The sequence below is a fragment of the Poeciliopsis prolifica genome, unplaced genomic scaffold, assembly GCF_027474105.1.
Source record: "Poeciliopsis prolifica strain line A6 unplaced genomic scaffold, Auburn_PproV2 SCAFFOLD075, whole genome shotgun sequence".
Taxonomy (NCBI): domain Eukaryota; kingdom Metazoa; phylum Chordata; class Actinopteri; order Cyprinodontiformes; family Poeciliidae; genus Poeciliopsis; species Poeciliopsis prolifica.
In genome coordinates, this window is record NW_026562450.1 from 1587947 (window position 1) to 1602648 (window position 14702).

The window sequence follows — 14702 nt, forward strand, 5'->3', positions numbered from 1 at the left end:
GTATTTTTCTCCTCTATAAACTAACTGCAGTTCTGTTCCGATCGCCTCATTCTGCTGCCAAAATCAGAAAGTCTTCCGCAGAAACCATGACAACGACCCTTCAGAGTCGGAGACCGCACGTCAGAGAGCGGAGACGAGGACGGGGAAAGAAAAGGGACGGAGGGAGGCAAGCATCAGGCTCCTCGCTTCCTCTCTGTTCTTCTTCTCTTGTACAGTTTTGGATGATTTGTTTCTAGGGAGGATTAGTACAAAACACTTGGGGGGACGAGGGGAGTGGCTTTATAAGTGCAATCATTTTTGTGCAAGGGCCTCTCACCCAAGAGCATCAGCATAAATGAAGACATCAAAGAGAGCTGAAGCTGGAAAAAAGGGAGGGTTTCTGACACAGGATGACAACAGTACAACAAAAAACTAAAAGGAGGTTAGAGTCACAAAATAGGGAGCTAAAATGAAGACGGCTCGCACGTTTAAAAATTTAAATCTCCCACGGTCTGCCTAACGCAACGTCAAACAAAACAAAAATGATCTCCTGGTTTTGGTGGCGTCAAACAAATAGAACCCACCTAAAAATTGCTTTTCATGTCGCTGACAACTTCTCCAACTCATTTTTAAAACTGTTTTTCGTTCAGCGTTGTGCTCCCTGATGCCTCTTTGTTAATTGACATTTGGCTTCCCACCAAGCGAGGAGCTCCGGCGCTCCACAGAGCGACACCAGAGTAATCTTGACTGAGAATAAAACATTAGCTCTGTTTCTCTGTGTTGGCTCACTTCATTGTTTATGCAGATTTTTTTTTTCTTTCTATTTTATTTTCGAACCAGTTATTGTGTGTAAGATGCAGAAGAGATACAGACATTTGTCCGGACAGCATCTGCATAATTTTGAGAACAGAGGTAATTTATTTATTTAAGGTGTTTGTTGCTACAGAAGAATCGGATTAAAGAAGAGTAGGTGTTTTTATTGCGCTTGAAGGATCAGTCCAGAAGCAGAAGAAAAAAGCTTGACTTTTTGTTCCGGATCTTGTAAAATATGATGTGTGGGCCAGTCGAACCAGGGTCATGATTATTCTTTAATGGTTATAGATTCTTTACAATACAGTTTTTTAATACATTTGTGTCTCAGAGTATGTTTTGATATATCGGTAAATATCAGTTATCGGACATAACAACAATGCTAATATGGGAGATCGATATCCATCGACCGATATCCGATTTTCACATTGTTTCCACCTTAATTGAAAGCATCAAAACCAAATTGACCAAATTTCTCCAGGTTTGTCAGCTCGTTATTGACTTGGAAGTTTTTCTTTCTTTAAGATTTGGCCAAGTCATGTTAAATTGAACACATACTCAAAGGTCAATCAAATTTCAATTCTATTGAACGTTTAATATGAGAGAGAAGACATTTTCAATCTCTCAAATAAATAAACAAGATAAATGAATTTTGAAGTCTCTGTAAAACAAAATTGGCCTTTTAAAAATATATTGCTGATAAACATTTTACAGTGGGGAATATATATATAATATATATATATATATATATATATATATATATATAATATATATATATATATATATGTGTGTGTGTGTAGGGGGTGTGTGTAGGGGTGTGTGTGAGCGAACCACGCACACAAATATATATATTATATATATATATATATATATATATATATATGTTACTTAAATAGTGTTGTTTATATTACTTAAATAGTGTTGTTGTTTATATATATTACTTTCATTTTAAAAATGAATCCCAATTGATAAGTCATGCAGTGCATCATTTAATTACCCCAATATATTGAGGCGGAGCTCCTTATTTCCAGTAGTTACTGCACAAATCTAATTAGCTGTGATTATTAAGTAAGTCCTGCAGGGCTGAGGGGGGGTGAGGGGAATGTGACAGGTTGGCTCACAGGTTGAAACCGATTAAGTGGCTCAGTGAAGACGTGTTTGTTTGTGAGTGTGTACTTGGTCATTAGCTTTGGTTCAAGTCCATATTCCTGAACAGAAGGAGGAGTAATTAAAGTCAGTGAGGTTTTCTCCTGTCTCATTGTCCATCTGCACGCTTGTAAAATTAAAGTAACGCTCATAATTGCTTTATGGTAAAGGCTAAAAATATAATCTATAGAGGCAACAGAGTGGGTTAATTTACCCCCTGTTGAGATGTCTGGGTGTGTGGAACCAGTCTGGAGTGGGGGGTCAGAGGTGAGCATGGAAACTCGGGGTCTTTTATAACCTCCTCACATGTTTTGCAAACAGGATCCAATCAGCTTTGGATCAGACGGATAAAGTCCCATCTGTAATTACAACCACAGACACTGAAACGGCGAGAGGAAGTTGTGGAACTGGAGCTTCCTTCTGAATGGTTTCCTACGTATCTGAATTCATATTTTTGTACGTAATGTCAAATTTTAGATGGGTACAAAATGTTCTGGCCTTATGTAATAATTTGTTGTACCATTGACAGAGATTTGGATTTAAAGATCCTTCCTCAAGATATTGGTTGCAAATCTGCACACACACCCCCAACACCCATCTCAGATCATCTGCCACTCCATCCCTTAGCCTTTCACAGATAATATGAACAGGCTGTGCTAAAAGCGGTGGCAGCAATCATGAATGTGAGAGGCGCATTTTAGTTTTTGTTTTTATGTGTTTAATTTAGTGTTTACATGATACGCGCAACAGTTTGTGTTGATTGCTTTAAGACGTGGCTGAATCCATACTTTGAAAATTCATCTTCCTTTTGACATTAGTTGGAGTTCTACTGTTGATTTAAGGAGGTTTCTATAAAAATGGTGCAGGATCAGTTGCCCTTGTTTTCTCATTTCATCCATTTCTACTTCCTTTGTTTTTTTTAACCAATAAACAACACTATTTAAATAACCAATGTGTATCATGATGTGTTTCTTGGTACTCAAGTAATCACACAAACTATAGGATTCCATTAAATTTAATGGTTAACAACTGTTTAAAAACTTTCTTTAATGCACTAATTGTTTGAATAGTATGTGGATGTTAGGATCAGTGGTGTAAAATTCACAGTATCCTGTTGCGTCTCTGAATTTTACAGGATGTTTCTCTTACTTTAACCATGACATCACCTTCTTGTTGAATTTTTTGTCCATATCTGGGGATGAAATTATTTTTAAGGTAGCTCAGGTTTTAACAATTTCATGCGTTCAGCATGCCGATGTGAGTGAATCCTCTTCAGCCTATGTATCAAAAAATTCAGTCGTGGCCTGGCTTGTCTGATGGTTGAATGGTATTGTATACACTGTTGTCGTATCCACAAATGCTAAATTAGGGTATTTAATAATGCTTTTGGAAAAAAGGCAGCCACTCAGGCTAAGCTAACCTTGTTGATTCGTGTTTATCGGGTGGTCAGTCTGGGTTCATTAGAGGAAGGAGTAGATTGAAAAGAGTCAGAACAAGGAGGACACTGGAAATACAGCACTGAATGCTACAGAGTACCACAGTAGAAGTGGAACCATCTGGCATCTGAATCTGGGAAGCTGCTCCTCTTTAAGGACCTTGCAAATTGGTGGTCATGAGAAACAGCTGGATGCCTTCAGCCTGCCACCCTGTGAAGGAGAAGAAAACCACTCCCCTGCAAAACTCAAGAGACCTGACATTTTAGGAATTGTTTTCTTCACTCCTCTGCAGATCTTCCAGTGTTAAGCCCGGGTGTCACATTGCGATGGATCATCCTCAGGCCGATGTACCAAAGTTTAGTTTTCATCCTTTTGCTCCCTCTTTTCAATTTCTATTTTGCTTCCCTTCTCTCCTTCTTTCCGTGTCCTCCTCTTGCAGTCTTTCTTTCATACTATTTTCAGTGGCACAGCCAGCTCCACTTTTGATCTGAAGAGCAGATTCCTCAGTGTGTTGGCATGACAACACTGCCGTGGCTCCACAGCGTACTCAGGGTGCTTTTCCTCTTCCGTCTCTCGTCTGTTTTCTTCTTTACATTTGTGATGTTTGGACCTAAATATTTTAACATTGAAGCTTGTGTTCTTTGCTGTTATTCGCTTTCAAAAGATTCTTTGCTATGCTAATGCTATATGCGCTATATGAATGACGTAGTTTGGATTTTCAGATGCTCACATCGGACACTAAAGACAGTGCTCAAAATGCGAAAGGTCATAACTGTTTTGTTTTTTGCAGTTTTCAAATCTGATATCACTGATGATGCCAGACAAGTTTGATGCCTGCAAAGTTTATAGAAAGTTTAATATAGTTAAACTTGAGAAATCACTGACACTGGAGGGTTGTGAGTTTCAATATTAATCAGTCTTTGGTAAATATGGTTGGAGTTAAAATAAGCGCCGTCAGTTGATGAAAAAAATGTAATCAGATTAATCACACTCTCACTATCTGATGAATCACAATTAACATGCTTAATAAAAATCAATTAAATAATTTAGTTTTACATGAAGGAAGAAATGTGAAAATGAGGAGAACCTCCTAAGAACATCGGGAAAAGACAAGCTTACAATTTTCTGCCAGAACAAAGGCAACCAAGTTGCTATTGTATTCTTGACATTCCTTTGAAGAAACCGTTTGAGTGGGAACATATTTCTTTTCAGAGGAATCCTCAGAAGAAGGGGAACCTGTTAGGAGTTGTTTCTCTGTTTTCCCTTCCTCTTGTTGAAGCATAGCCGACTAGAACCACGTCTGTTTGCCTTGCAGCTGACCTGAAAGCGTTCATGAAAGCGGACGTGAGCGCCCGAGGGTCAAAACCGAGTCGCCGCAGCTCACACTCATACGCTTTTATGACCGAGGAAGAAACCGCAGATTCCCAGACTGACACAAAAACGGGGGGGAATCCCCCTGTTTTTGTTGGACGCTCGGGAGTTGAAGTACAAGGTTTTCGCCCCCTACTGATTTATTGACGAAACCAAGCGAGGAAGTACAAAATATTTGGATCAAAAACAAACGGAGAGGCCTGCTAAAAGAACGACTGGGGGACCCACCTGGCAGACGAGACGAAGAGCACCCGTCGGAGTGTTTATGTATTATTAACCAGCCAGCTTCTTAGATTATTTACAACAGCTGGAGGAAGGGGGGAAGAAGACATTGTTTGCTATGCACGCATACACACACATGCACAGAGGGAAGCTCAACAGCGTACTTAAGAAGCCGCAGCATCATCTGAGGTAGTTAATATAATTAAATGTCAGAAACTGTTAGAGGGAGGAACGAGCGGGGGAGTGCTTCAGACAAATCTGGTTACTACTGGAAGACTCACTATAAACATCAATGTTTATACCAGCATTATCGTGAATATTCCAGCGTAAACAAACACGTTATTGATTGAATGTGCAGACACAAACGCTTCTTATCGTGACAAGAGAATCGATTCCCTTGTTGCTTGTGTTTTTACCACACTCTGTTCTAGTTGTTTTTAGTAGGTGTTTCATGCCCATTCAAATAGACTGAAGGAACAACTATTCCAGGCCAGTCGAGTGCATTGATTTTGATTTTGGCCAACTTTTAAAAATACATGAAAACAGACAGGGGCTAGGCTAAGATTCTCACTTTATAACTCCTAAAGCTGCAATATGTAACTTTCATTAAAAAATATGTTTTTTACATGCTTGTCAAAGCCAAATATTTTTTGCATAGTTTGTAGTGCAAATATCTTAGCATATTTAAAAAGACATTTCCACTGCAAAGTATCAAAAACACTTGGTAAGATTTTGTGTTTTTGCAGTAAATATGCTTCACTATTTGAATCAAATTATTGAAATTAAAGACATTTGGATGGCATTTAAATGTATTTTAAGATAAACCAGAAGGGGTTTTTTTTAGCTTGGAAGTTCATACCAGGGTTATAAGGTTCAAAGATTCATTTCAGTCCTGCCAGTTGGGTGGTTTTGGGCCCCACAGAAGCTTTATTTCTAGCAGCACCCCTGGTTTTTACTCATCCTGCCTCGTCTAGTTTCTCTGTCTCCCTGTCAGGACCCTTCCGGTCTCTCTGCCCAGTTTCAAGCTCATTTGAACCATTTATAAAATTCTTTCAGGCTCATTTAGTTTCTGGCTCATGCGAGGCGCTCTGGCATTAGACAGCACGATGAGTGACTGCGCCCCACGGTGGACATGACGCCTCCGTTTCCATCAGGAAACGGAGGCATCAAGTCATTCCTCCCCTCACCCCCATCCTTATTGTTTCCCAGTAATGCTGTTGGTATATTTGCATCCATCTTACTATTTGGACATTCAGAAACTGTTCCTGGGAGGTACGAAAACTCCGAGCTTCAGAAAACGGATCGTAACCATAAATCAGCGAGGTGGACAGTTAAATAAATGTAAAAAATCAGGGCGTTTTCAGTTCTTTTTTGTTGTCGTTTCTGCAGGTATAGAGCAACATGCCGCTGGTGAAGAGGAACATTGAACCCCGGCACTTGTGCCGCGGGGCGCTGCCAGATGGGGTGACCAGTGAACTGGAGTGTGTCACCAACAGCACACTGGCAGCCATCATCAAACAGCTGGGCAGCCTGAGTGAGTAATATTACATAGTATTTACTTAAGTTTTTATAGTTTTCCTTCTAATCTTTCAATAGAAAGTAACCCTCACTTACAGTAACAAGATTAAAATCACTTACTTGGTCATCCACTATTTTTAGTCACATTTCCTATGACTTTTTCAAAGCTAAGGACAATTTATTTTAGTGGTTTTGACATATATGTCCCAGATTTTTTTGTTTTTACGCATAAAAAGCAGCTTTGTTTCAATTGCTCTGCATAAATTTCAACACCGAAGATGCTTCCAGTCAATTACACCTTTGATTAATAAAGCCATAAAGCGCTGTCTCTAGTCTGCTTTTGAAATATCTCACTTCAAACAACTCATTAGAAACATGAATAGTTCATTTACCAGCAAGGACAAAACTTTATGTGAATATTAATCTCCACCCAAATGACTCAGTTGATATATGCAGGGCAAAATGGCTATCTAAATGTGTTTAACAGTTATGTGCTAAATTAAATCTGTGACAGCTCATTCCGGGTGACTAAAGGCGCTGCCTCTGCTGCGTCTGTCAGACGTAAATTGAGCGGTGGGGACAGAAAAAAAAAAGGCAGGAATAGATGTCTGTTTGTGCATTGCAATCTAGGTTAGTTTGCATTTGCATCTCTCTCTCTCTTCCTGTCATGGTTTTATGGGAACATTAAGGTTTTTTAGTTTTCAGTCTGACGGGATTCACAGCAGGGGGCGGCCTTTCCTGCAGAGACAGACGACAGGCATTTCTTCTTTGTTCTTTTTTTAAATATTCTTGTGAATTTTCCGATAAGTCAATTGAAAAAGGAGATAATCAACAAATGCATTTCTTTTTTTCCCTTCTTCTGAAACAATCTTCCATCTTACTGTGAGACTAAAGGTGAAACTTCAAATGACATCCGTCTCAGTGGTGCTGGTTTTACAACCAGTAAGTTGAGATTGTTAGATCTCATTGCTGCTGTTGACATAGTTAATAATTTGCTTCGTAAAATTAGAACCTAGGCAGGATTGTGTCACATCGGGTCAGATCTTACTTGGCAGAATTTGTGGAAATTCTGAGTCTGAGAAAACAAAGATTCTTATATGGGGTTCCTCAGGACTCCATACTTTTATTTTGTACCTGAACGTCTTACTAACACAGCCTTTTACCACCTCAAACTGCTGCTAAGAGTAAATGGTTTCCTGTCAAAACAGGACAAACAAAAGATGTCAATACAGGTCTCCATCTTATCAAGACCAGAACTAAACAAGGGCAGCCAGCATTGCGTTTCTACACTGTTGGAATTATTTAATGGTATTTAACAGAATAGTTCATCTATTCTGTGCAGTTCATCTGTTGAGATGGAACAACATTTACTTTTAAATATTTCATGACAGAAGTGTTTGTAGATGCTGTATTTCTGGTGAGTGAGGGGATTGATCTCGATGAATAATAAAAGCTGTTGACGTTTTAAGGATGTGATTGACACAAATCAAATCTAACCACACCTGGGTCTTTGTGCTGCTGCCTAGGTCGCCATGCTGAGGACATTTTTGGAGAGCTGTTCAACGAAGCCAACAGCTTCTACTTGAGGATGAGCAGCCTGCAGGAGAGAGTGGACCAGCTGGCTGTGAAAGTCACTCAGCTCGACTCCACTGTGGAGGAAGGTGTGTGTGTGTGTGTGTGTGTGTGTGTGTGTCTGGAAAGGTCATTCTTCCATAAAAATACAATGGTATCCAAGCAGCCACATGTGTATATGCCTGTGATTCATCTTTTGTGTGTTGTTTTGAACGAAGGGATTGTTTCTATGCGTGTGTGTGTGTGTGTGTGTGTGTGTGTGTGTGTGTGTGTGTGTGTGTGTGTGTGTGTGTGTGTGTGTGTGTGTGTGTGTGTGTGTGTGTGTGTGTGAGCGTTGGTGTGCTGTGATTTGCATTTTATGCTTTTACTGTCTCTTCTTTGTTCGTACGGACATGTGTACTTTTGCTTTGTCCTCTAACTAGTTGTTATGCTTCATGGATAAAAGACCTCTTACATTACCATATACAGAACAAAAGAATTAATTCCCCTTGACTTTTGGTATATGATAATGATGCTTTCTTGATCCCCAAATGGTGGGGGATTTTGTTTGTCCTAGCATAGCACACAACAAAAATTTAAAATAGGTGACAATAACAATAGTTCATTAATGATGTCACAGGCAGCATTGGCTTCACCGGCAGAGGAATGTAAATGGTGATGGCAAATATGTTAGTAAATTCCCTTTGGAGACAGTAAGGGCACATTCTGTTGGAGTGAACTCATCACTAAGATTAACCTTCTTCTTTAGCTGTGTTTGTGTTCTTGTTGGTTATTAGTGAGTCAGACTCTCAGCCACTTTGCTTCATATTGTCTCCAGTAGTCAGTTATCTGAATGTAGTATTCATACTTGATTCTCGCATTGATTTAATTTCTTTTTAAGTACATTTGGTAAGATTGATATTTTCTAGCTTTCTGCCAAACCCTAAAGTGTGGAAACCAACCTATAACATTTAGTTACCTAATTCTGCCCATCTATGGCATTTATTGGTCAAGAGGCAGGGTGCACAATGGCTTAGTCCATGACAGGTCAAATGCAAATTTGACCTGAATATTTGTTTCCATTACAAATATGCGCAAAAATTTGTTATTTAGTTAATGTCAAAAAACCACAATTTTGCAATAGTGGAGTTTCAATTAAATAATAAGTTTATTCATGCGATAAGTCATTAAAATCATTCTGCACCATGATTCTCAAACTTCCTGTTGCCTTTGTGGTTTGCGGCAGTGGCAACATCCGTTTGTGATGTGTAGAAGTGTTTCCATTGCAGTTTATCAAAACAAACAAATTTTTCATAAAAAACACCTCATCCTAGCACCAAAACGTTTTATTAAACAATTTGTGTTTTGTAGATTGACTTGTTTTCATTCAGCAAATTTATTTTTGATGTGTCAAATTGAGCAATTATATGGTCAATGGAAAAGCGCCAACAGAGGCCCACTGGACAAACCATTCACACACACACTCATACATAAAGGCAATTTGGCCAGAGCTCATGCCAGGATTTGAACCTTTTGTTAAAAACTGGTATACCATGAGTATATCATGGTATACTCATTATTCTACTTGTTTAAAACTTTAAAATGATCTTTCAGACTGCAGATAAGTGCAAGTATTCAGTAAATCACAGTTTTTTGTGGCCATTTCCAGAGTTTAGAAGACCAACAGATTTGTCGCTTACTTAAATGCCATGTTCTGATGTCTTTACCCTTTTTGATGAATGACTGGAAGAAGCCACATCGTGTTCGTACTTCCTATCTTTTTAGCTCAGGGTTTTTCCTCTTTTACCCCACTTTTCTTTTTATCCTCCTCTCTCCCCATGTTTAATTCTCATTTTCACGATCCTCTTTTCTGTCTCTATCCGACTCCTCTCTCTTTTTTTCATCCTTGCTGGTTCTGCCGAGTCATTCTGCAGCACAGCAGCCTCAGACATTCAGCGTCACAGCAGTGTAGACGGAGATGAAAAGAAAAACCTCAGCAGTCTTTCGTCATACCCTTTCATCCCTCTCCCATTCTTCCTCTTCCACCTCCTCCTCACCTGCTCAATTTTTCGTCTCCTCGCTCTCTTGTCCTCCCACTCGCAATCCATTCTTCTGTGTTCTTGATACTCATTTTTAGTTCTCCATAACAGAAGTTATGATTCACAAACCTTTAACTTTTTTATCTTTTACTTCTTCTGCTCAGTCATTTCCTCCTGTCCTTCATTTCATTCATCTACTTCAGTCTCTCCATCTTATTTGTAAAATGGCGACACTGATGGCTTCTCTCTAGTTGAGGAGGAAGGAGGGGTTTGTGAAATGAGGAAAAAAGAGGAAAAATATCATAAAGAGAAAAAAAGGAGAATATATTGTAAAGTTGACAAATTTGGTAAGGAGAAATCTGAGTATTTTGTAAGAAAAGAAGAATAAGAGAATGGTGCTTAGTCAAGAAAAGGCAAAAACACTTGACATGTCTCTGTTATATAAGTAAAACTATTATGTCATGTTCACTTTAACTGCGTTATCGTAGATGGCATTAGGTTTAAATCATAGAAGGAACAATTGATTCCTCAAATTATTGTACCCTGAGAGCTTTTTCTTGTCCTTTCACATACAGCTCCTCCCTCAGTTATTTGCACTTCTTTAAAAGGTAAAATGCTTGAGATTAAAAGAGAGTACACAGCGAGGAATGAAATAAGTTTGCTGGAAGAGTAAGAAGTCTCTTTGAAGATGAGTCTGCATCAAAGTTTCATTGGCTTCTACAGCAGTGGATTATTCATTTGGCCACAGGGACAGAGGCTTAGGAGGCAATGATCAAACACTGTTCAGTGCTTTCACTGGAAACTTACATGTGAATCAAACAACCCTTTGTCTTTAAGTTTTTAAGGAGCAAGTCACTGCATTCAGAAGCTAACTGTTCTGTCAGCCTCTGTGCACATAAATGATCATTTAGTATTTATCAAATACTAAATGATCGGGGACATATGTTTCACCGTTTGTGACTTAACCTTATCATATGCTGGGTTGGTGTCAGCTGATCCCACCCATGTGTGACTGTGTGTTCTGCCATATTGAAGATGCTAGATAGTTTTGTGTTAAACCTCTTACAGTGTTAAAGGGATTATACATACACACGCATACGCGTATTTGTGGTTTATAATGCAGCTTTCTGTGTGTGTTTAGTATGACTGTGAGAATAGAAAAATTCCAGACATAAATCAACTGAGAACATGTGGCAAGACCTAAAAGTTTGATCTTCCCAGAAACTCTTCATACTGTTTGATTGCAAAAAAGTAAAAAGAAAATAAAATTTCCTTATGGTTACACAAGATATTGTTTTGGAATGCATGCTGCCACAGTTGAAATTTCTCATTTGTAAAAAATTGTATTTCTATGTGGGTGTGTCTGTGTGTGCGTGGGCATGTGTATGTGTGTATTTTAGAAAATTACTTGTTTATGACAGTGTAAAGAAAGTCAATTCCTACTGTGGGCTGAAGGTAAAGTTGCAGTCTTTGAAGTACGTAACTGATCATACTTAGAAAGTGTATACAATAATGGTACAAGCTCTTTTGTGGCAACTTGTTGTTTATCTTGGGTTTTATTAAAACATTAAGTTTCAGCAGTAGTAGTCACATACCACTGAGTGTAGAACCCTGCTAAATAATTATCATAGTTGTCAGAAAATTCTAAAACCTTAAATTTTTCTTTTGCTGGTAAAATTTGAAAGCAAGAGTCAGATGACCAGACAAAAGTGTTTTAACAAGTGTTTAACAAGATTTAGCTTCTAATCTATTCTGCCTTTAAGACTTAAAAAGGTATTTCCGTACAGAACTTCTCAAAACAGCCGAGTTGAAACATTCTCTGGTCTTTCAGTCTCCCTCCAGGACATCAACATGAGAAAAGCATTTAAGAGCAGTACCATTCAAGACCAGCAGGTGGTGTCCAGGACGTCTGTGCCCAACCCCGTGGTGGAAATGTACCACCGCTGCGACAAGCCCCCGCCGCTGAATATCCTCAGCCCCTACAGGTGGGTTACATTTGGAGTAGGCGTAATTCCAGCAAAGGATGTGTCTACTCTCTGTTTTACTTTTTCACCTCTGCTCCTCTATTTGCCTCTGCAAGGGATGACAAGAAGGATGCGCTGAAGTTCTACACTGATCCCTCCTACTTCTTCAACCTGTGGAAGGAGAAAATGCTCCAGGCCACCGAGGACAAACGCAAAGAAAAGAGGCGGCAGAAGGTAGGCATCCGTTTCCATGGGGAGAGTGCATTTGCATGTGAAGCTGCATTATTGTTGTGAATGTACAGCTGGTGTGTCAGTGTGGAGCTGGAGGAGAGTGTGTTTTAGAAACATTACAAGAAATTAAGTCATCCTCTCCTTTATTTGCTTATCTGTTCTATTTTTGCCAACTTGTGTCATGTTCTTTTGCTATTTATGTTGATGCTTTCCTATCTTAATGTTGTCACCATTTAGCTGTGCTCTGTTGAATGCAGCAGCAGCTGGGGGATAATTAGTGACAAGATATAATCAGAGATTTTGAAAATTTAAATAACTGCTTATAGTCATTTAAATTGAGACAAGAGTAAATGAGTTACTATACCTTGATGGTTTATTATAAGCTGTTATTCCTATGTGTGGTATTATTGTACAACAAACTTCAATTAGCTTTAAAAAATGAGTAGATACTCAAATTCAAATTTAATGTAGATTTGCTCACCACATAGGTTCAAAATTTTACAGAGGCTCTAACATATATGATCACTGATTATTATTCAGATTACTGTAGTTAGCAAGTTGCACCTAAATGGCATGCATTTTATGGCCATCAACAACCATTAGATATGTGTCTGCCTTTGTAAGAGTTTGCCAATTCTTTACTTTGCAGAATTAGTAGAGTTGATTCAAATATTTTGGTTTCCAATCACACACCTCACTTTAATTAAATTGCTGTTTTGTATGAAAACAAAACAGCAATTTAATTTAAAATTACAATAAATAAATGACCTGCAAAATAATTATTTAAATCTGTCATTCATTGTTTTGAAAACTGGGAATAAATAATTTTCACAAAAATGATTTAATTATGAGCCACTTCCAGTGAATTGGAAAAAGTTGTGTGGACTTGTTTGAAACCTTTTCACAGCTGATGTTTGATAGTCTTACCTTGTTTTAGTCTAACAAAAAATAAATCCTTCCATTCAAATCCCAGAACAACTGCTGCTGTATGCATTTGCTGCTTTTTGTCAATATTTGTGTTTGAATTTAAAGCTTATTTCATATTTTTTTCTGTTCCCTCCCTTCTAAATGTACTCATTTATCAAATTTTGAACCTTACATCAAGCGTTCACTTAAGAAAAAACAACAGGTGTAAGAGGATGGAACAAGCTGCAGCAGGCTGCCTGAGACATCGCTCTACTTTATTCCCTCAGCGCCTCCTCCTTCCTTTCTCTCAGTTGCCTATAGCCAGCTGGTCTTGGAAGATGCGCAACCCTTTCCTCTTTCCTCTTCCTCTGCTCAGTCTAATGCACCAGCTTGTCTTTCTCCCATGTTTCCATAGGGCTGTCCGGCCCACCCCGACAGGCCCCACTCCAGACAGGCCCCACCCAGGAGCCCCCTGTCCATCTCTGTAAGGCGACCCAGACCCCTGACCCCCCCCCCCCCCCCCCCCCACCACCACACCCCCACGTCCCTCACTTCCTGCCCTCACACTCCATTAAAACACATTAAACACTCACCTCTGAATAAGGAAGTCTTCCATACACCTTGTAATTTAGAAGCAGCACTAAAAAAAAGTCCTCACTGTATGAAAAAACGAAATACACACACGCGTGAACTCCCGTCTGTGTGTGTGTGTCCGTGTGTATACCGTCACCTTATCTCACCATCTCACCTCTCTCTCTCTCTGGCCTCCTGTGTTTGGTTTTGGTTGGTTTGCTGTGATCCCACCCATTTTTGGCTCCGTCGTTCGTCGTATGCTAGTCCGTGTTGCACAGTAGTGAACTGGGTAGTGAGTAGACCAGTGGATATGTGTGTGTGTTTGGTTCAGTGTGATGGTAAAACGGGGTCCAGATCACTTTCCTTCTGCAAACAAAAAGCCAGTAGCCAATGACTGAGGTCCTTTCCACTCCTGTTTGTCTGTCTGTGTAACATCTCCAGGAGCAGCAGCGGCAGGTGGAAGACCCGAGCAGAGAAGTGAAGAAGGTTGGTAACCGCTTGTCCTTGATGCATTTAAAAATTCAGTATGTAACATCTATAAAAAATATTTTTTTTTCACATATTTGTTGTAGATGCCACTATATTGTGAAGGCATCATATGAAACAGATAATCTGAAAAAAATCTAGTTTCTCTGCCTTCTCCCAATGCTAATTAAAAGCAATCAGAGACAGGAGGCGGGTCTTAACACTGTCAATCATGCTCGTGTACACACCGTTCATTCCCTACTCTTGACTCCCCCACTTGTTCTCTACTACTCTATTGCTTCTTCCCAATATCAGAGCATGTCAAGAATACTAATGTTAGATTGAATGGCCACCAGTGATGGTGAATAGGTTATTAGCACATTGAGCAGCCCGTACACAAGCTTTATTGACAGCAATAAGACCCGACTCCTGGCTATAATTGGTTGTTTGTGATTGAGATTGGTGCATTTTAGCAGATTGCTAAAGTAGCT

The 14702-nt window shown here is 39.3% G+C and overlaps 1 protein-coding gene across 2 annotated transcripts in view; it reads left to right on the forward strand.

The window, feature by feature from the left end:
* The window catches only part of zgc:109889 (uncharacterized protein LOC553542 homolog), a 28864-nt gene that overhangs the window by 8196 nt on the left and 5966 nt on the right, over positions 1-14702 (forward strand). Inside the window, exons 2-7 of one of the 2 annotated variants that reach the window (XM_055021332.1) lie at positions 6354-6498; positions 8009-8143; positions 11904-12057; positions 12153-12270; positions 13589-13657; positions 14188-14232. In XM_055021332.1, coding sequence (XP_054877307.1) covers positions 6366-6498; positions 8009-8143; positions 11904-12057; positions 12153-12270; positions 13589-13657; positions 14188-14232 — 654 coding nt within the window. In that variant the 5' untranslated portion in view covers positions 6354-6365. The remainder of the gene's footprint in view (positions 1-6353; positions 6499-8008; positions 8144-11903; positions 12058-12152; positions 12271-13588; positions 13658-14187; positions 14233-14702) is intronic. The other variant, XM_055021333.1, reaches the window with a different exon arrangement.